The sequence below is a fragment of the Dromiciops gliroides genome, chromosome 2 (genome assembly GCF_019393635.1).
Source record: "Dromiciops gliroides isolate mDroGli1 chromosome 2, mDroGli1.pri, whole genome shotgun sequence".
Classification (NCBI taxonomy): Eukaryota; Metazoa; Chordata; class Mammalia; order Microbiotheria; family Microbiotheriidae; genus Dromiciops; species Dromiciops gliroides.
Window position 1 is genome coordinate 471,562,809 of NC_057862.1, and position 22,824 is coordinate 471,585,632.

Genomic DNA, 22,824 nt, shown 5'->3' on the forward strand with positions numbered 1-22,824 from the left:
AAGTGACTTGCCCAAGGTCACACAGCTAGTAAGTGTCAAGTGTCTGAGGCCAGATTTGAACTCAGGTCCTCCTGAATCAGGGCTGGTGCTTTATCCACTGTGCCACCTAGCTGCCCCCAAAATGTATTTTTCACTATGCAGCTCTAATCTATCATGAATCTGCCAAGAGGCGGGAAACATGAAATCATTTTTCTGAAGTCATGATTGGTCAATAATTTGATCAGAATTCTTAAGCCTTTCGAAGCCAGTAGATTATTGATAATGAAAATTTTATCTTTCCTTCAGCAAAGGGAGAGAAAAGGGACCATTTCGAGGGACTCTGGGTTCTAATTCCCTTTGGAAAGAACATTAAGGTATAGGTTAGCTTGCTGGGAATTTGGGTATTCAGAGAGGATTGGTTAGAAAAGCCATGCAAAGAAAAGCCCCCATGGATGTCTCCACAAGATATTAGCCTCCAGATTAAGTAGTGACATTTTCTTCCCATTCTTTGGCATAAGAACCTTTAAACTTTCTTCTCCTGCATTTTCTTAATTCTTTGGGCACAACCAAAATGGTGGCAGGGAGGCAGAAGAAAAACCAGCCAAGAAACCAACATATAGTTGAAAAGAACAGATCAGATGAATCTCTATTACTCCTTCTCCCCTGAGGAAATTCTAATATTTTTGGTGCCCCCTTGGGTCATTTGTCTGTTTCTGTGCTATGAGTATAATTGTGGTCATGGATGTTGGCATTTCTGAAGGTGGATAGGGTATCCTCATCTCTATGTAACCCTCTGTAATTGAGCCCTGGGGATTCCACAGTCCATACAATGTAGCTAAAGTATGTGTGGCAATGTTTTGGTCTTTCTGAGTCTTCCAACCATGTGCTTGTCCTATTGGTTTGACACTAAAGAAGCTCCAGTGCAATAAAATATTTGAACTGCATTCCTCACAGCTCTGGGTGCAGGTTCAGCTGTGGGGAGGACCCCTGGCAGTCTTACTGTAGCTGCTCCACTCCTTTCTTCCCAAAACACAAGCACACAAAATGGTGTCCAAAACACTCAGCACCTTTACTCAGTTCTGCCTCCAAGTACAACAGGCTCAATATGAGCAGTTTGACCCCCAACCCCAATGTCCTGGCATAGGGCTGCTTCTATGGCGTTTGCTGAGGAGACTAGAGTTACATCTGGACACCCCCTGCCAGCAGGGGGGGGCAATGATTATGGAGAAACAGGATCAGTCTGTAGAGTCCTGAGGATTCAGTACCTCACAGCCTAACAGGATTGTAGATTTAGGGCTGGAAGGAACACATGGTCTGATCCGACTCCTTCATTTTATAGATGAGCAAACTGAGGCCCATAACTGGATGAACCAGGATTCCAACCGAGGTCCTCTGACTATAAATTCTACTGTACCATTCTGAAGATGTGAGACTTGGGTAGATTCGCAATTTGGGGAAGTTTCCATTTTGTTGGCCTCAGAGCTGTTAAATGTCATATAGCTACTAAGTAGCATCAGGACCAAGGAATCCTGAATCCCCATGGCTCCATGTTCAACAAACCTATGGGTTGGGCAGCAGGTGGTAGTTGGTTGGGGGAAAGCTGGGCCCCTGAGGTGGGGAGGGTGGCTGGAACATTGCGTTGAAGTGGGGCTCTGCTCTCAAGCTGCATCCGGTGGCCCAAGGGGAGGTAAGGCCACGAACACAATGTACCCTCACCAGTCCTGAACTGGCCTCCAGAAACCAACCAACCATAAGAGTCCAAGTTTGGGCTGAAACGTACCTGTGAGAGACAAAGATGATGTACACAGGCTTCTAAATTAGTATAGAACAGACCACCATGGGCCAAAGTATTCAGGAGATTTAATATAAAACACTTAACTTGTCCTTGATCCTGACTATAGGCCCTAAGAATAAGATAAGAAGAAATCAGAGGACTGGACAGAAGAATGTACATGTGAAGTTGAGTGAGAAAGAGAAAAGAGTGGCAGGAGGTGGGAGAGAGGAAAGGAGAAATCCCCTTTGAGCCTGGTTTGTTTTCTCATCTGTAAAATGAGGAGTTTGGATTAAATGATCTCCTAATTCCTTCATCTATAAAATGATGATCCTATGAACATACCTTGTGAACAGCCTCCAACTGTAGCCTATCCAGACACAGCTGAGAGCGTCCCTCTCCTTCTTGCATTCGAAGCACTGGTTCCCTTTGAAGCAAATCTTGGAATCCACGCTGTAGTGAAGCAGTGTCAACTTAAGTCTTAGGCTACTGCCTTTATACCAAGGGCCTTCTTGGGCCTCATAGTTATTCCCTACAACACAGAAATCCCTTCTTCTCCCTGATTCTTTGGTTACCCACTGGTCCCAACATACCAGGTCTGTGTCTCTGAAGACCAGGTAGTGATGTTCAACTGTTTCAGCATAAGTTCTGGCCTTGGGAGGTCCAGGGACCAAAGGTGAGGCAGCATGGTGATCTTGGTTTTCAGAACCCTCCCAGTAGGGCAGCAGATCTGCCTTGTATATGGGCTATCAAGACAGGATGAGGGGAAAAAGGAAAAAAACCAAATACTAGTTCTAGTAAGACTCTAGGTTGGAGTAGGAAAGGTGTAGTGATCAAGAAAATGCAGATGGAGAAAAAAAATACATTTAGGTCATAGGTTTGAGCTGGACCCTCACTTGAGGAAAATGAAGCCCAGAAAGCTTAAGTGATTTGCCCCAACAATAAGCTGGGATTCAAATCCAGGTCTTCTGCCTCCCAATCCAGCACATTCCTACTACATCATGCCAAAGATAAATGACTTGCCCAGGGCCACACAAATACTAAACCAGTGCTTTAAACTCCAAATGCAGTGCTTTTCCCACTGAACCAACCCCAGCTGGAAGAAAGCTTACATTATTTATTCAGACAAGCTGGAAAGGTGGATGGTCTGGGGGAACCAGTGGATGGCATTTCTATCAGATACTGAGATACTCACAAATCTGCGCTCAGCTGGACGTTTGACATTCATCGGGTTGAGGGCCATGTCAGGCAGCACAGCAGCAATGAGCTCCCCTGACATATCCCCTGCAGCTACTGCCCCAAGCCAGTCTGAGCCCGACAGACTCTACAACAATACATAGGTATCAGAGCCTTGTCTTCCTAAGTGGTTAAATGAGTATTACATATACAACATACTCGTCTTTCATCTCACAGACTGCTGCTTGTTTTCAAGAGCAAGAATTCTTAAAACTTTTTTTGTGCCATGGGCCCCTTTTTAGGTTTTAGTGAAAAACTATCCAGAATAATATTTTTAAATGCATAAAATAAAAATACACAGTATTTATAAAGGAAATCAATTAAATACAGTTACAAAAATATTTTTAAAAGCAAGGTCATGGACCCCAGGTTAAGAACCCCCACTTAGAGTAATAAAGGGATAAGGAAAAACTCACCCAGACAGTGCCTTTTCGAGGGGCTGTGAAATAGGCCTTGAAACCAAGGAAACCAGCATCAATGTAGTGAATCCCACAAAGCCCATAACTTAGAGAGAGAGAGAGAGAGAGAGAGAGAGAGAGAGAGAGAGAGAGAGAGAGAGAGAGAGAGACGGGTGTCAGTCCTTATGTAGCCTGAGATCAGATTCAGTCCTCAGACTCTCACTCACATCTGGCCAAAACACCCAGCACCCCTGGCATCCCCACCCACTGGACCCAGCCCCTCTAATCCCAACTCCTTTTTTCCCTGCCCTACATACGAGGCATAGCAGTTGTCCTGGGCCACAGTAACTCCACTGTAAGGGAGCAGCCATGCCAACTCTGTGCTTAAGAAACGTTTGATACAGTTGATAGGCTCATAGGGTCTTCGTAAGTCCCAGAATTTTATCTTCCGGTCACTTCCAGCAGAGACTAGAAAGTTACTATGAAAAGATTGAAAAACAGGACATTACTCAACAGGCCCCATAAGTATTGACCTATCCCATTGATTGTCATTTATCTCCTTTGCTCCCCCTGTTCTGTACCTATTTGCTTTGCACCACTGAAGGCAACGCACGGCCTGATCATGGGCTGGAAGGCAGTGAAATGGATAGAGTTTCAAGGAGCCATCTGGGAGTCGAACACGCTGCAACAGTGATGTAGTAGGCAGGTTCCAGATTGCTATTGTGCCTAAGGTAAAGACAAATACTAGTTATGAACACAACAGGCCATGACCTCATCCTTCACTAATGTCTCCTATCCCAGGGCCCTTGGGCACTTTCCCTTAGCTTCAAACACTGTCAGAAAGGAACAAGTGACACAGCTTGAGTAGCCACTTTTAACTTTCCCACCAAAGCTACCATCTATTCAACCTGCCCTGTATCCTCAAAAACACAGTTCCACTCTGAACTTCTACCACACACCCAGCAAACTGGCAAAGCTGGCAAAGAAGGAAAATGACAAATGCTAGAAGTGCTGTGGGAAAACAGGTATATTCATGCATTGTTGATGGAGCTGTGAAAGTCCAGCCATTCGGGAAAAAATTTTTGGAGTTATGATCCAAAAGCTATTAAACTGTATATACACTCTACTGGTAGCTAGCAGTACTACCTAGCAGTACTGTCCCCAAAGAGATCAAAGAAAGCAGAAAAGGATCCATATGTACGAAAAGAGTTATGGCAGTTCTTTTTTTGTGATGGCAGAGAATTTTAAACTAATGGAGTACTTGTCAAGTTGGGAATGGCTGAACAAGTTATGCCATATTTATGTGATAAAATACTATTGTGTTATAAGAAATTATGAAGGGGATGGTTTCAGAGAAATACGGAAAGACTCAGATGAACTGATGCAGAATAAAGGGAGCAGAACCAGGAGAATAATTTATACAATAACACCATTACTATAAAGACAAACAACTTCGAAAGACTTAGGAATGTTGACAAATCCAATGACCAATCACAATTCCAGAGGCCTCAAGATGAAACATATTACCCACCTTCCAAAAGAGAGGGGATGGACTCATAGTACAGACTGAAACATAGTTTTTTGGACAATTTTTTTTGGCCAGGGAGGTGGGGTGGAAAAGGTGGAATTCGAGTTGGAAAATGCAGATATGAAAATAAAATAGAATTTAATTTTTTTTTTAAAGTTGCTTCTGTGCCCACTTACCATCATAGAACCCAGCTGCCAGATGCTGATGGGGCTGAGTTGGCACTCCAGGCAAGGGGTAAAACACTGACCACATTTCCAGAGGGTTCCCCTGCTTGTACTGAGCCCACCTGAAGAGAGGCCACACACTGTACCTGTAAGGTTAAAGAAGAGTGGGACTTAGTAACATCTATTTCAGAAGAGGCTCAGGGCAGGCTTTAGTCAAGAGGGCAAGAAGGTTATATAAAAAATAGGCAGCAGCTGGCAAGAAGACCAATTTGAAGAAGGTTAAAGGTCAGATGGAGTATCAGCTAGAAAGAAACAGATTTTTTCCCTACTCACCTTATAGATAGGAGGCTTGAGGGCATCTGTGAGGAAAGAGATGGACACAGTAATGAATGAGAGACACGGGCCTCCTTGGAGTCCTTCCATAACCTATGGCTTCTATTTTTTTACCCCCTTATTCTCTTGTAGCTGCTTCAGCTGAGACCTAGGCACCCTTTCTTCCCTCTACCTTCCTATACCTCCTTTCACAGGAGGGTAAAATGTCAAAAGAGGAACAGGAAGAAGGGTACACAAGGTTTGAGGGGGAACAGGACAACTAGAGAAAATGTGGGACAGGAGCCTAGTGCATCCCATCAGCAGCAGCAACCCTGACAGAATCTTTTTTGTTTGTTTGTTTTAGGTCCAGACCCATGATTCCCCTCAGCTTAGGGAATTACTAGTAAGGGCTCTTTCCACCAATGCAGACAACTGTTTTGCCATTTTAGTCTGGGCTAAGTGAGACATTGAGAAGTGACACTTGTCCAGGGTCACACAAGCCAGTATATGACAGAGGAAAGTCACTCTGAGGCTGTCTTTTCTCAGTAAGACGCTTTATATAACTGATTAGCCATGAAGTGAGAGAAGGAAAGACTATGTGAAAGTAGGACAGAGGATTACAATTTTACACAGCATGTGCAGCCAGATTACCAAGACAGTTAACATATATACAGCAAGAGATCTATCTATCCATCAGTATGTGTAGGCTGGATGAACAGTGTTATAAAGAAGAATGGGGGTATGTGAGTCCTTACCAAGAACCATGGTTCCCTGTGCTTTGACTGGTACCTCCCTGAGGGCCCTGAAAAACTTAGTATTGCCCTTACCTTGAGGCTGAAGGGCCAGAAGTTCCTCAGGGTGGGGCAGACTAAGCAGTAGCACCTTCCCCATCTGAACAGGCCAGAGCCAGGAGACCCGTCGGGGCAGGAAAGGAGCCTATTGGATAAGGCCAGAGCAAAGCCAAATCTTCAGACTCCTACCATAACCATTTCTGCCTTTATTGCCCTCTTAGAAAGTATCTATTTCTTGGTTGGCCCTCCCCAAGAATCCAGATACCCAGACTCTCTCAAACAAGCTGCCCTTTCACTTCTACTGCCTACTACCACCCAACCCTGGGACCTCTCAGGGCTCCTCCAGGAGACATCTAAATTAGACTCCTCTGGATCTAAACTTGGAGTCTAAATTCTATCCTCATTTCTCCCCCCAATTCAGAATGTACCTTTCTTGAAGTGCTGGGGCAACTCCCAGCGCTCCACTAGGGCAGAACTTGAGGTCCCAGATGCACCCATGATCACAAGCAATCCCATAGGCAAGGAAGGCCTTATTGTTTGGACTGGAAGGAGAAGATGAAATAGGGAGATGAATAGTAAGTATTCTTGCCAATATACCACGTTCAATGAAGCAAAACTTGTCTTTTATGGGAGGGTTTCTTCCCCCAGTCTTTCTAACAGAGTTTTCTGGAGCTTTCCCAGTCCCCCCTATCCAGTCTATCCCCATTCCAGTCCTGCTCTCCTCTTGCAGGGTTCCCAGCCCCACCTCACCAGCTTTCTTGCTGCAGTGTCCCAAGGTTCCAAAGCTGTAGAAGCCCGGGCCTTCATAAGGCCGGCTCAGTGAATGGGGTTTCATTCATGCTGGGGCTGCAGAACAGTGCACATACTGGGAAGCAACAGCACCTTCAGGTACTGGGCACCATTCTAGTGCCCAGAGTGGTCCCCCTGTGAAGAAGGACACATCCCATCGCTCTGGATGTGGCGCTAGTGAACTAAACCTATAGAAGAAGATAAGTTTGAGTTCTTAGGTAAGACATAACTGGATTGCAAGGGTTAGGGAAGAGAGAGATCTAAGTTAGTTCTGATTCAAACAATAAAACTGGGGTTATTAGTTAGGAAATGAGGAAAGTCTAACAGAATAAAAAATTAAAGCACATGCACATATTCATCCAACACCTTATTTCTCCTACTTCCCAATTCTAATCATGTTCTAACCCATCATCAATAATGAATCTTGAGCTTACCATGGCCCTAGATGATCTGGCCTGGCTCCTAGAGCTCTGAACTACAAGGCACTCAGTGTTTGGTTGTTCCAGGCACAGAGAAGAACAAACCCTAACTTGTGTTGAGCCACCACACTCTCCTATAACCTTGGAACCACATATGACCTCTGTGGTCACAGGACCCACACGCCCCCTAGGAATAGAATGACTAGTCCTTCCCTGGTGTGGAAAAGGAGAACAAATTGTCATCTATTTGCTATTTTTCGGTCCTCACCCCACGGGCAGAAATGGAAGCTGACTAAAGCTAACCCTTCTCACCTATTTATCCTATAGAGAGTGCTGTCCTCAGGAAGACCTTCCCGCTGCACAGAGAAAAGAGGAGACCTCAGCTCCTGAGGCAAATATGAAGCTGCTTCACTAGAGGGAGATAAAAGGAACAATGAGCCTTCATTATCTCCCCATATCTTTGAGAGCTCCCATTTTACCTCTGGAGTTTTCTAGCATTTCCTTTTATTCCTGTGACTTCCTTAGCTTAAAGGACACTACTTAGGCTTACCTTTCAGATAGTAAGTGCCACTTCGAGGCTGAAGGGATCCATTCAGGAAACTCCCAGTGTGAATGGGCTCGATTCTCGACTAAGAGGACAGAGAAAGAGTTACCAAGAGAAGAAAGGGTAAGAACCAAGGTCCAGAGCCTTCGCCTTTCAGTCACTGTTGTCATTATAACCTCACGAAGTGTTAGCTTTTCTTCACTTCTTCGTGGACCATGGCTATTTTAAATCTCTCAACTTCCCATTCTAAAATACCCCCTTAACTACGTGCTGCCCCCCTTGCCATCCCCAAGGTCTCACAGGGTCTTGGTGAGGTTGAGGGCTTTTCCAAACAGGAGGCCATGATAGAATTGGGAAGCCATTGGGAGCCAGTCCCCGGCATTGTTGTTTCTGTTTCTGAAAGATAAAAGGAGATATTTCATATGCCTTAACTTTCCTAGTAAAATCTTTTTCCCATTGGGCCCACCCAGTTTCCTGTCTGCCAACCACCCAGTCATTTATTTGTCCTACCTCCTTGCTTTTTAACTTAACCTCATTATTTTTTGTAAAAGCGTCCTTCTGGTACCCTGCTGGCCCCTGGGGCATCCTGACAACAACAACTCTGATCCCCTTTAGTCCTCCTGTTGCCCTTTCAGGTTACCCCTGAGGCCAGCCCCACGAAGGCCACTCCCCCGAAGTGCTGTAAGCTCCAAGTCAGATGAGCTCTCACTCGGGCCTTCGCTTTCTTCCTCCCCTTCTTCTATCTCAGCCTGAAGTACAAAGTCTGCATCTTCTTCCTCTTCTCCATGCCAGGCTGCTCGCCGACGGCTCTGGCCCCGTTTAGGTGGGTTACCCATCTCAGTGTTCTCAGGACAAGATACTGGGGCAGGTAATGCTGATGAGAGCTCTTCAGCTAATTCCTGAAGATACAGAAGGGCCCTGTGGAATAGAATTAGGTCAGCGGCCATTGAAGAGAATCAGAGATCACAACAGGGTAAACAAGTTAAAAGAGGAAGGGAAAAAGGTAGAGATGGGAACAGAGCTAAGGGGAAATCTGTTCTGTCTATACTGTGTTCCCATGCAGATCAAGATATGGGAGAGTATTAGTGGAATGCAGTTAGAATGGAAGTTATAGAAAGGAACTGCCTACTCCACAGATAAAGAACAAGAAGCTAAGAAGGGAGGTAAGCCCATGTACTTGCTGAACAAAGGGAATCTCAACCCTTAAACTCCCACTCTTAGTCTTAACACAGAACCAAGATCTCATCTCCAACTCAGAAGTGTACCCAAATTCCTTTTGGTCTTCTAGTGTTACCCAAAAATAGCCTATTTCAAATGAGATCATAATTGTAAAGTGCTTTGCATAGTTTCTAGCCCATAGTAAATGCTACATAAGTGTTAGCTATTATTATTTGTTCCTACATCAGGCAAATTACTCCTACTATACCCCATCATTCCCCCCCACAACGGAGCCCCACAATTCTCACACTCTGGCAGGCCCGACGGCCGGGGGTCGTGCCCCTGTGCAGCCTCAGGGTTATCAGAGGGACTTTGTGAAGGTGGGTTTTCAGGCTGCTCTAGTCCCTTTGACAATTTCATCAACAGCAGCTCAGCTTTTGACTTTCGGCCTCGCTTCTTAGGGATAGTAGTAGGTGGAGGAGCAGATTGATCCAGAGGAGCAGGTCCTAGGGTCCCTGACGGAGGGTTGGCAGGCTGTAAGGTGGATGGGTGGTCGCCCTTAGCCCCCACTCCACCCTTCTTCGGGCCTCTTCGAGTCCGAACGCCTTTCTTCCTGCCAGTCTTGGAGCCTTCATCTTAGAGATCCCTGGAACTCCTGAAGGAACATCTACAGAAAAAGAGGAGAGGCTGTGGGCAAGGAGCCAGGTCTCAGAGTCTCTCTATCCATGCTCAGGCCTTGATCTTGGTAGACATTCCCTAAGATACAAAAAGGAAGGAAAAAAACCACCACAACCCATCTTCCAAGTCTTAAAAGGTCTTAAATTCAGTTGTGTTCTTCACCCTGAGGTGAGGAAATGAGAGACTGGCTCCATACCTTGTCCTTCTGGTTTGGAGATATTTCCTGCTCTGGATGAAAATCTGGTGCTTTGTTTACTGGAGGGATCACTCAAGTTCAAGAGAAGACCGGAGGCATCATTATGGAATTATCCTCACATGTTGTCTTAGCCCCCAAATGTTGGGGCCTCAGGGACAAGTTGGTCTGGTACTTCTTTTCTAGGAGACTCTGCTCGCAGTAGTTTCGCCATGGGGTTGGCCCTCTCCCAGTGTAACACAGCCGACCCCTAGGGCATCCCATCAGCATTACTCTCAAGGCTATACCTATACCATATAAATGTGTATAAGTCAACCACAGGAGCCAACTTCTTGATTGCCTCTGCTATTAGCTTTGATACCCTAACTTCTACCTCTACACACCTCCTCACCACCCCAAGTCAAGTTTCTTTGCTTACCACACGTAGTCAGTAGACTGAAATGGACAGGTTCTGTTTTTCAGGGAAGAACTAACAGAGTAGTTAGAATCTAGCTATGAAAACCCTTGTGAGATAACATTTCACTCCAGAATATATTCTGCAGGGTATAGTGTGGCATTGCTCCCTGTGTCTATTGCCAACGAAGGCCTTGGATTTGGAAAGCATTTATGTTAGCTTTATTATGATTTGTCAATACACTACCACCTATAATGTGGGCATTTAAGGGTTATGAATGAAAGTGCTACCAGTTCATAGTGAAGAGGAAGGATTTGGGCTGCTCATTCCTATAATACTAACTGACTTGTGTCAGAGGACCCCATGCACCTTTTTGTGCCTATACTCAGCATGTACTTGTCCGCCAGGCATGGAAGGGGCCCAAGCCAGGAAATACAGCACCTACTATGCACCAGGCATTGTGCTAAGATCTGGGGATTCAAAGACAAAAGTGAGACAGTCCCTGTGCTCAAGAAATACACATTCTTGTGAGAAACTATAACATTGATAAGTAAACCAAAAATATATACAAAATAGACATCTCCCTCACAGCCAGCTCTCCACTCATGTCACAACCACCCTAGTTCTGGCCCTCATCACCTCACCTGGGACAATGGGAAAACCTAACTGGGTTTCCCTGTGCCCCGGCTTTCCCCCCCACTTGAATCCATACTCCACAGTCACAAACTGATATTCCATAAAGCACAAATTCGATTGTGTAATATTACCTTCCCTAGTTTAAGTAGCTTCTATGGTTTCCCTACTGCGTCAGGGCAGCTAGGTGGCGCAGTGGATATAGCACTGGCCCTGAATCAGGAGGATCTGAGTTTAAATCTCACCTCAGACACTAACCTGTGTGACCCTAGGCAAGTCACTTAACCCCAACTGCATCTCCAGTCGTCTAATGTATCTCTTGCTAACTGGACCCAGATTGCCCTGGAGAAGAAAGTGAGGTTGGTAACCTTGCACAGCCCCTCTCTTACTTAAATCAAGTTCACTGCAAGTGATGACATCACCCTGATGTCACAGTCCTCTTTTAGAATGAAGGACAAACAACAACATTGCTTCAGGGATAAAAATGAATTCTATGTTTGGCATTGAAAAGACCATCACAGGGAGCAGCTAGGTGGCACAGTGGATAAAGCACCTTCCCTGGATTCAGGAGAACCTGAGTTCAAGTCCAGCCTCAGACACTTGACACCTACTGTGTGACCTTGGGCAAGTCACTTAACCCTCATTGCCCTGCAAAATGAAAGACCATCACAATTTGGCTCCAGGTTATCTTTCAGCCTGATTCTATATTACTTCTCCTTGTAAACTGTACATTTTAGCCAAACTAGGCTACCTGCTGTTGCCAGAATGTGCCAATTCATGTACCACCTTCAAGCCTCTGCACAGGTTGTCTAGCATACTTGGAATACTCTCCTTCCTCATTTTGCCTTTTGGAAACCCTAGCTTCCTCCAAAATTCAGGTGTGACTTCCTTCAAAAAATCTTTCCTGATTACTTTCCTACTTAGTTTGTCTTTTTTTGGGGACCTATTTTACATTTATGTATACATCCTGTATACCCTCTTCCCCAAGATGATTGTAAACTTCTTGAGAGGAAGAACTGTTTCATCAAGGTACCCGGGGGCAATGGTGGATAGAATGTTGGGTTTGAACTCAGGAATACATTTTCAAATCTGGTTTTAGAAGTTTAGTAGCTGTGTGACGTTGGGCAAGTCACTTAACCTGCTTGTCCCAGTTTTCTCAACAGTAAAATGGAGATAGTAAGAGCACCTACCTCCCAGGGATGATGTGAGGATCAAATGTGATGTTTGTAAAGCACTATGTTAGTGCTAGCTATCATAATTATTTTGTCTTTGTATCAAGCACCATGCAGCTGGTGGTATATTGGATATAACGTGGGCCCTGGAATCAGCCTCACCGGACTCCCCAAGTTACCTAACCAGTTTATTCATCTGTAAAAAGGGGGGACCTACTCCCCAAGGTTATTGTGAGAATAATATCTATAAATTGCTCTCCGCGCTACATGCATGCCAGCTATTATTATTACATCACAGGCATTCCATAAACGCCCGACAGATTTGTTGAATTTGATGGGGAACACTGGGACTATAAAGTACCCCATCTTAAAACTGAGGAAAGTTAAGTTAGAGGCCAGGCCAGCAGCAAACTTGCTATGGGTCCCGGAAAAAGTCACTTCCCCTTTCTGAGCCTTATTTTCCTCCTCTATAAAACGAAGAAGTTGGACTAGATGACTTCCTGGGGCCCTCGAAGGCCTCAATCTAAGATCGGGTGACGTCTTGTCCCTTCTCTGATTTCGGTCACCCCATTTGTCAAAAGGGCGGGTTGGAAGTGATGGATCCCAGGGCCCCGTTAGTTCTGGTAAGCACCAAGGGAGGAGCCAGGCCCGCTAGGCACCGCTCTGACCTGACCGGACCCCCGCGGGCCACGGGAGAGGAGACACGTCATGGGTCAGGGGTCAAGGGCCGCACGGTGCGGCTCCCTAGGGCCGGGCACGCGCCGCCCGGGGCGAAGGGTGGGGATGCGCGCGCCGCGGCGGCGTTATTACTGAAGGACCAGGGGGCGGGAGCGGCGGCGCCCGCGGAGGTGGGGAGAAGGGTGAGGGGAAGGCTGGTGTTATTCCTGGCAAGCGGAGCAAGGGAGGGGAGCCGTCATTCCGCCGCTACCAGGGGGAGGCGGGGAGCAAAAGGCGCTGTCCTCGGGCCGCGCGGAGGCTGATGCCGTACACTCACCAACCACCGAAGCCCGACCGGAAGTCCAAGTTCGAAGATGGCGCGGCCTAGACCACCCCGGTCGCGGACAGATGACGTGTGGGATGCAGCCACGTCTTGTTAATACACATACCTCGGAACACTTAAGGGTCTACCGTAAACTCCCGGCCTCCGATCTCGGATTGGTTGTTAGGGGAATGGGGTGGAGTCAATCTTAGAAAGGCGTGACTTGTATCCTGGACTCCTACTGATTCCATTAGGAAATGTGGCTAAGGGGCAGCTAGGTGGCGCAGTGGACAAAGCATTGGCCCCGAATTCAGGAGGACCTGAGTTCAAATCCAGCCTCAGATACTTGACACTTACTGGCTGTGTGACCCTGGGCAAGTCACTTAACCCTCATTGCCCCACCAAAAAAAAAAAGAAAGAAAGAAATGTGGCTAAGTCTTTATGGATCCGTCCATTGAGTGCCTCCTTTGGAAAAGTCGTCCGCGAACTGTAGTTTTTTGTGGGGCTGGGTGGGTGAGGAACATTGCACATGCGCATTGCCCTTCTCGACCTTTCAGTGATCTGTACTGAGTGCTTCTTCTTCTCCCCCTTATTAGTTAAATAGAGCTGGTCTCTCTCCGAATGTTTCTTCTGTCCAGCCACTGTGGTACAGGGAGTGGCGGTTGGTGGGGCCACAGCTGGGGCAGGAGGAGGAAGGAAGTTGCACAGAAGGGCTCTCCAGGTTCGGATTTGGTGGGAAGCCGCAGAAAGCCTTCAAAGGCAGGAGCAGCTGCTGGACCTGTCTTCTGAAGGGTCTGGTCCGCAGAGCGCGGAGCGGGCCGGGAAAAGGAGGATGAGATCCCCAGAGTCCCCATACTGGGGACGGGTCGGTTCATCCTGTACTGCTCGTAGGGGAGGGGTTCAGCGAGAAGGGGAACACCCAAGGTCGACAGTGAGTGGGCCAGTGAGAGAAATTTCCCTGGGTTAATGACATCTAGCTGCTTCTCCAACCTCTCTGTTGGGAAAGCATATACCCTCCTACCTCTTAACGGAAAACCGCTTATCTTTTTTTCCTGATACCTTCGATGGTTACCTGTACAAACTTGGTTGTCCTTACCTATTACTTCTAATTTAGAATTTTTTTTTGTGGGGCAATGGGGGTTAAGTGACTTGCCCAGGGTCACACAGCTAGTAAGTGTCAACTGTCTGAGGCCGGATTTGAACTCAGGTACTCCTGAATGCAGGGCCGGTGCTTTATCCACTGCGCCACCTAGCTGTCCCTAACCACAATTTCTAAAGATAGTATTCCTCAAGCTGAAGCAGACCAATCAGGTCATTTGAGATCATGCCTGACCAGGACACATTGTCATGTATATGAACATTGACTCCTCAAGCTGATGTCCTAGATGTTCAACCAATCAGCTGAAAAGACATAACTAACCTTTATGTCCAAAAAAACCAAAGATCTCCCTGTCCATTAACAGTTAAAGGAACATCTGTAAGAATTTCAGAATCTCAACTGAATGTAATGAACTGTACCATTTGACCTTGTGACAGAGATAAAATGGGAGGTGTTAATGTCTTAAAATAGTAAGGTATATATGCATTTAAGCCACATAGGGATATAAAAGTCCTCTAGAGACCTGTAGAACTCGGGGTCTTTCAGGTCCTACTCCGGACTGACCAACTTTATTGTGAGACAGGTTACCCTCTCTCAATAAACCTATTTTCCACGGCTTCAAAACTTCGCTGTTTATTTTCTTCCTTGGACTCAGAAATTTTCGAGACAGTTTCTGTCTTTAATTTTGGTTTTGCTACTTTATATTCCATTTTTCCTTTTAAGTACCTCATTTGGTGGTCTTCTAACAAGCAATCAAATGCATTTATAAATTGCTTATAAATGCAAAGTATCTATTTTCAGTGCTACTAATTGTTGCATTGCTCTGATGAAAATATGTATACACAGTAGCTTTTGATTTATTAGATGTGTATCTAGTTACCAATTGTTGGTTTATGAATTAAGTTGCTCTTGCTATCATATTATTACCAATTTGCATACTTGCTTTACTAGGGTTTTTTTTGCTAAGTATCACTCGCAGCACTGCCTTATTGTAGCATATGATATTTCATGTTTAATACTTAAGCATTATGGGTTTGTTGAGTACTACCATTTTTGATCAGTCTGTCAAACCGATAGGTTCTTATTTGATTAAAATACATTGTCATAGATAGTTTCCATGATGGAAAATGATCTCCAAATCCAGAAAGAAAAAAAAAACCACTGTGGAATCTATATGCAGATTGAACCATACTATTTCTATTGTTTTTGTTGTTGTTTTTCTTTTTTTGAGGTTTTTCCTTTTTGCTCTGATTCTTCTTTCACAGCATGACTAGCGCAGAAATATGTTTAATGTGATTGTACATATATAACTTATATCAGATTACTTGCTGTCTTGAGGAGGGGGGTGGGAGGGGAGGGAGATAGAAAAATTTGAAAGTAGAAATCTTATAAAAATAAATGTTGAAATCCATCTCTACATGTAAATGGAAAATAATAAAATACTTTTATGGAAAAAAACACATTGTCATATTACAGAAGTGGAGATGCAAAGGGTATCTAGATTTTATGAGTTGGTCCAGAACATAAAAACATAGACATTATAAAATCATTGAAAAGAAGTTTGAAAGAGTTGGAGGAAGTGGTTTGCAAGGTTAGGATTGGGAGATTACTCAGTACTCTGAATTATCTGATCTATTGGATTATTTTAAATGACCTTAATGTTCTAACAGTAAGAGACAGCAACTAATCTCCAAAATTCCTTTTGAGGAGTAAGAGGAGTTGGTCAGAAGAATAGAGGCCACATTGAACAAATAGGGTGTCACAGAAGGGGAAATGAGAAGAGTGATAGAGAAACCTGACCCATGGGGAGGGCAGAAGGTAGAATCTCTAAGAGAACCCTAAACTAATGGTAGGGCTGAAGTTAGATGTCTTGTAGCAGAGGATGCTGGTGGCCTAAGTTAGTAATCTTTTTTGGAGAGGAACTATTTCTTCTTGGGGAATGAACATGGGAAGCTTAGGATCATTTGTATGTTAGAATCATTACAGGATTGGGAAGGATATGAATTAGAAAAGAGCAACAGGACTGACTTTTAGATTCTATAAGGCCTGATGACTAACAAGCCTGGAATCACATAGTAGTAAACCTGTTTGCAAAAAGTAGAGATATGTTGGTGATAAGATACCATTGCAAGTGTTTGCCATGTTCATCAAATGCATGATTGATCCAAGAGGGAAATTGTCTCGGAGTTTGTAATTGATGTGAATATTCAGTCAGAGACTGATACAGAAAGGAGCAGTCTAGCCTGAGGAAACAAATGAGACACATCCACAGAAGTCTGATATGCCACCAAGAGATAAAATACAGTCTGGTAGATGTTTACCTCCTACAGTTTTCATCAGATTTCAACCAGTTGATGGAAACAGTCTGCAAAATGGAGCCTAAGTCTAAAGCTAATAGTGTTTGCCTTGGGAAGACTCAGCCTTGCCCAGGACCACCTTTTTGTAAATGGGTCACAGAAGCAAAGCAAGGGTTCTATACTGCAAATTCGACAGCAAGTGCTCCTAAGAAATCTAGTGACAGTGCTTGCTTTGGCAGCACATGAACTAAAACTGGAACAATACAAAGATTAGCATAGCCCCTGTGCAAGGATGACACACAAATTCATGAAGCGTTCCATATTTTCATCCTGCTCAGCCAACAAAGTCCAATACTTCTTGGAATACAAAATTCATAATGGGGTATCAACCATTTGTTTCACCTATGCCTGAGTGGAGAAGCATTTGTTGAATTGGAATGAGAAGATAAAATCAAATTGGCACTGAGAAAAAGCAGAGAAACTATGGGACACAGATACATTGAAGTATTCAAGTCAAAGAACATTGTAATGGATTGGGTATTGAAGCATATTGGTCCAAATAGTCCTAATACTGTCAGTGATGGCTTTGTGTGCCTTAAATGACTCCCATTCAGCTATAGCAAGGAAGAAATTGTTCACTTTTTTTTTCAGGGTTGTAAATTGTGTCAAATAGGATAACATTGCCAGTGGACTTATAGGGGAAGAGTACTGGGGAGGCAGTTGGCTTCACAGGAAATAGCTGGAAAGGCTTTAAATAAACACAAGGAAAGAATAGGGTATAAGTACATTGAAATCTTCAAGAGCAGCTCAGCAAAAATTTGTAATAATTCTGATCCTTCTCAAAAGCTAATGGCGGGCGGAGCCAAGACAGTGGAGAGGAAGCAGCAAGCTGCCTGAGCTCTCCTTCTGTTCCCTCAAAAAGAACATTAAATCAAGCCTCTGGATGGATTCTGAAAATACAGAACCTGCAAAGAGACAGAGAGACACAGTCTTCCAACCAGAGATAATTTAGAAGACTTCAGGAAAAGGTCAGTCTGACTCGGGCAAAAAGGAGGCCCAGCGCAGGGCAGCAGCCCAGCGCCGAGGGGGTCGGGGCAAGTCAGCAGGAACTGCGGGCCACAGCCAAACAACTGAGGCCCCTGGAACCTGGCTCAAAAATCTGGTGGCCAAGAAGGACAGTGGAAAAACCTACCTGCACTGGCCGGGAGGGCAGGCTGCCAGCTGGAGGGCCATGAACAGGACAGGTGGGATCGGGCGCCTGGCAGAGCGCACTCAGACAGGAAGTGCAGGGAGGTGAACTACATACACTATAAAGGCCTCAGAGTAAAAAGCCGGTCACACAGCACCTATACCCCTGCACAAGAAGCCTAAAACAGGGACCCTGGTGCCCCCAGAGCAGACCTCAACTTAAAAAATAAATAAATAAGCTGCAATAATGAGTAAGAAGCAAAAAAGAGCCCTCTCCATTGAGAGCTTCTGTATTAATAGGGAAGAAGTCAACACAAACTCAGATGAGGACAATAGCCTCAAATTGCCTACGTGTGAAGCCTCATGAGGGAAGGTGAATTGGTCTCAAGAACAAAAAGCCTTCCTGGAAGAGCTCAAAAAGGATTTAAAAAATCAATTGAGAGGGGCAGCTAGGTGGCGCAGTGGATAGAGCACCAACCATGGAGTCAGGAGGACCTGAGTTCAAATCCGGCCTCAGACACTTAACACTTACTAGCTGTGTGACCCTGGGCAAGTCACTTAACCCCAACTGCCTCACCAAAAAAAATAAAAACAAAAAAAAAATCAATTGAGAGAGGTAGAAGAAAAAAATGGGGAGAGAAATTAAAGCAAAACAAGAAAACTATGAAAAAAGAATCAGCAGCTTGGAAAAGGAAGCACAAAGATTGACTGGCCAAATGGGAAAAAAAAGTGCATAATTTCACTGAAGAAAACAATGCCTTAAAAAATTCATTTGGCCAAATGGAAAAAAAGGTGCATAATCTCATTGAAGAAAACACTGCCTTAAAAAATTTACTTGGTCAAATGGAAAAAAAGGTACATAATCTCACTGAAGAAAACAATGCCTTAAAAATTAAAATGAGACAGTTGGAAGATAAGGAATCCATGAGACACTAGGAATCAGTCAAGCAGAATCAAAAGAAGGAAAAGGAGAAGAAAATGTGAAATACCTCATTGGAAAGACAACTGATCTGGAAAACAGATCGAGGAGAGACAATTTGAGAATCACTGGACTGCCTGAAAGCCATGACCAGAAAAAGAATCTAGACACCATATTCCAGGAAATTATTCAGGAGAACTGCCCTGATATTATAGAATCAGAGGATAAAATCATCATTGAAAGAATCCACCGATCACCTCCTGAAAGAGACCCCAAAAGGAAAACTCCAAGGAATATTGTAGCCAAATTCCAGAATTATCAGGTGAAGGAGAAAATACTCCAAGCAGCTAGAAAGAAGCAATTTAAATATCATGGAGCCACAGTCAGGATTGCTCAGGACCTGGCAGCTTCAACATTAAAGGACTGCAAGGCTTGGAATATGATATTCCAGAAGGCAAAGGAGCTTGGATTGCAGCCATGAATCTATTACCCAGCAAAAATGTGCATTCTCTTTCAGGGGAAAAGATGGACATTTAATGACATTGGGGACTTTCAATCTTTCCTAGTGAAAAGACCAGAACTGAACAGAAAATTCAATCTTAACATACAAGACTCAAGAGAAGTTTAAAAAGGTAAACAGAGAAGGAAAAAAAAGGTTACCCAATTAGGTTAAACGGTTTATATCCCTACACAGGAAGATAATACTCATAACTCTTAAGAATTGTAAATGTATTTGGGCAGAGAGAAGGAGTTTACACAGAAGGTATAAATATAAATTGTCTTTGATGTGATGATACAAAAAAAATTAAGGGGTTAAAAAGGGAGTCTATGGGGAGGAGAAGAAAGGGGAGGTGGAATGGGATGAATTATATCATATGAAGAGGTGAAAAAAAAACTATTACAATAGAGGGAAAGAAAGGAGGGGTGAACATTGTTTCAACCCTACTCTCATTAGATTTGATTCAAAGAGGGAATAACATATACGTTCATTGGGATAAAGAAACTTAGCTCATTCTTTAGGGAAGCAAATGGGGAAGGGAAAGGGGGGGACTGATAGAAGGGAGGACAAAAGCAAGGGAGAAAAGGGTAAAGAAAAGAGAGGGGGGTGATAAAAAGGGAGGGCAGATTGGGGGAGGCAGGGGTAAGAAGTAAAATGTCAGTGAGGAGGAATAGGGTGAAAGAAGGAGGGAAAAGTACAAAGGGGGTAAATAGAATGGAGGGGACTAGACAGTAATAATAACTGCGAATGTGAATGGGATGAACTCTGCTATAAAATGGAAGCAAATTGCAGAGTGGATTAAAAACCAGAATCCTACAATATGCTGTTTACAAGAAACACATTTGAAGCAGAGAGATACACACAGAGTAAAGGTAAAAGGCTGGAGCAGAATATATTATGCTTCAGCTAAAGTAAAAAAAGCAGGGGTAGCAATCCTTATCTCAGACAAAGCTCAGGCAAAAATAGATCTCATTAAAAGAGATAAGGAAGGAAATTACATCTTGCTTAAAGGTACTATAGATAATGAAGTAATATCAATATTAAATATGTATGTGCCAAGTGGTATAGCATCCAAGTTCTTAGAGAAGTTAAATGAGTTACAAGAGGAATTAGACAGTAATACTATACTAGTGGGGGATCCGAATCTCCCCCTCTCAGAATTAGATAAATCTAGCTGAAAAATAAATAAGAAAGAAGTGATCACCAGGATAATACACTATGACCAGGTGGGATTTATACCAGGAATGCAGGGCTGGTTCAACATTAGGAAAACTATTAACATAATCAACCACATCAATAAGAAAACCAACCAAAATCATATGATTATCTCAATAAATGCAGAGAAAGCTTTTGACAAAATACAACACCCATTCCTAATAAAAACACTAGAGAGTTTAGGAATAGGTGGAGCTTTCCTTAAAATAATAAACAGTATCTACCTAAAGCCATCAGCAAATATTATATGCAATGGAGATAAATTAGAGGCCTTCCCAATAAGATCAGGGGTGAAACAGGGATGTCCATTATCACCCCTATTATTTAATATTGTATTAGAAATGTTAGCTTTATATCTATTCCCATATGAAAAAATGCTCTAAATCTCTAATGATTAGAGAGATGCAAATAAAAACAACTCTGAGGTACCACCTGACACCTATCAGATTGGCTAAAATGACAAAAAAGGAAAATAATAAATGTTGGAGAAGCTGTGGGAAAATTGGAACACTAATCCATTGTTGGTAGAGCTGTGAACTGATCCAACCATTCTGGAGAGCAATTTGGAATTATCGCCCAAAGGGCGATAAAGCTGTGCATACCCTTTGACCCAGCAATACCACTTTTGGGTCTTTTTCCCAAAGAGATCATGGAAAAGGGAGAGGGACCCACATGTACAAAAATATTTATAGCTGCTCTTTACGTGGTGGCAAAGAATTGGAAGTTGAGGGGGTGCCCATCAATTGGGGAATGGCTGGACAAGTTGTGGAATACAATGGAATACTATTGTGCTGTAAGAAATGATGAGCAGAAAGAGTTCAGAGAAACCTGGAGGGTCTTACGTGAGCTGATGATGAGTGAGATGAGCAGAACTAGAAGAACATTGTACACAGTAACATCAACATTGAGTGTTGATCTACTGTGATGGACTATATTCTTCTCACCAATGCAATGGTACAGAAGAGTTCCAGGGAACTCGTGATGGAAGAGGATTTCCAAATCCAGGAAAAAAAAAAAAAAGAACTGCGGAGTATAGATGCTAAATGAACCGTATTATTTCTTTTGTTTTTGATACTGTTGTTTTTTTTCTATTTTGAGGTTTTCCATCAATGCTCTGATTTTTTTCTCTTATAACATGACTAATGCAGAAATAGGATTAATGTTATTATGTGTGTGTATATATATATAACCTATATCAGATTACCTGCTGTCTAGGGGAGGGGGGAGGGAGGGGTGGGAGGGAGAAAAATCTGAAATTGTAAAGCTTGTATAAACAAAGGTTGAGAACTATCTTTACATGTAACAGAAAAAAATAAAATACTTTATTAATTTTAAAAAAAAGAAATGTTAGCTTTAGCAATCAGAGAAGAAAAAGGAATTAAAGGAATTAGAATAGGCAAGGAAGAAACAAAACTATCACTCTTTGCAGATGATATGATGGTATACTTAAAGAATCCTAGAGAATCAACTCAAAAATTACTTGAAACAATTAACAACTTTAGCAAAGTAGCAGGATATAAAATAAATCCACATAAATCATCAACATTTCTATACATGACCAACAAAGCCCAGCAGCAAGAGATAGAAAGAGAAATTCCATTTAAAGTAACGGTAGATAATATAAAATACTTGGGAGTCTACAAACGCAGGAACTCTATGAACACAACTACCAAATACTCTTCACACAAATCAAATCAGATTTAATAATTGGAAAGATATCAATTGCTCATGGATAGGCAGAGCTAATATAGTAAAAATGAAAATACTACCTAAATTAATTTACTTATTCAGTGCCATATCAATCAGACTACCTAAAAATTATTTTATTGAGCTAGAAAAAATAATAACAAAATTCATCTGGAAAAACAAAAAATCAAGAATATCCAGGGAAATAATGAAAAAAAATTCACAGGAAGGTGGGTTAGCGGTACCAAACCTGGAGCTTTACTATAAAGTGGCAGTCATCAAAACTACCTGGTACTGGCTAAGAAATAGAGTGGAGGATCAATGGAATAAGCTAGGCATAGGAAATGCAGTAGTAAATGACACTAGTAATGTAGTGTTTGATAAACCCAAAGACTCCAGCTTCTGGGATAGGAACTCAGTATTTGACAATAACTGCTGGGAAAACTGGAAGATAGTATGGCAGAAATTAGGCATAGACCAACATCTTATACCTTATACTAAAATAAGGTCAAAATGGATACATGATTTAGACATAAGAGGTGATACCATAGGTAAATTAGGAGAGAAAGGAATAGTCTACCTATCAGATCTTTGGAAAGGAAAACAGTTTATGACCAAACAAGAGATAGAGTATATTATAAAATGCAAAATGGATGATTTTGATTACATTAAATTAAAAAATTTTTGTACAAACAGAAACAATTCATCCAAAATTAGAAGGGAGGCAGAAAGCTGGGAAACGATTTTTATGGCCAGTACTTCTGATAAAGGCCTCATTTCTTT

General features: G+C 43.1%; 1 protein-coding gene and 1 non-coding gene across 2 annotated transcripts; one reads left to right on the forward strand and one right to left on the reverse strand.

The window, feature by feature from the left end:
• Positions 1 to 1,024: 1,024 nt before the first annotated feature.
• Positions 1,025 to 10,223, reverse strand: GTF3C2 (general transcription factor IIIC subunit 2; the record flags this gene model as incomplete). Its single annotated transcript, XM_043980993.1, is given in 31 exon segments — positions 1,025 to 1,704; positions 1,706 to 1,759; positions 2,096 to 2,203; positions 2,344 to 2,496; positions 2,946 to 3,074; positions 3,403 to 3,490; positions 3,702 to 3,863; positions 3,966 to 4,110; positions 5,089 to 5,143; positions 5,146 to 5,166; positions 5,169 to 5,222; positions 5,410 to 5,435; positions 6,216 to 6,276; positions 6,278 to 6,306; positions 6,309 to 6,324; positions 6,608 to 6,637; positions 6,640 to 6,721; positions 6,930 to 6,972; positions 6,975 to 7,156; positions 7,700 to 7,798; positions 7,938 to 8,150; positions 8,232 to 8,251; positions 8,253 to 8,327; positions 8,572 to 8,580; positions 8,582 to 8,849; positions 9,400 to 9,712; positions 9,715 to 9,756; positions 9,964 to 10,060; positions 10,063 to 10,098; positions 10,100 to 10,153; positions 10,155 to 10,223. Coding segments are annotated over 31 exon segments (2,898 nt in total), but the record flags the coding sequence as incomplete, so codon positions are not given.
• Positions 10,224 to 16,757: 6,534 nt separating this feature from the next.
• LOC122744917 lies at positions 16,758 to 16,861 on the forward strand. Its single transcript, XR_006355251.1, has one exon. It is a non-coding gene; the product is annotated as a U6 spliceosomal RNA (small nuclear RNA).
• The last annotated feature ends 5,963 nt before the right edge of the window (positions 16,862 to 22,824 follow it).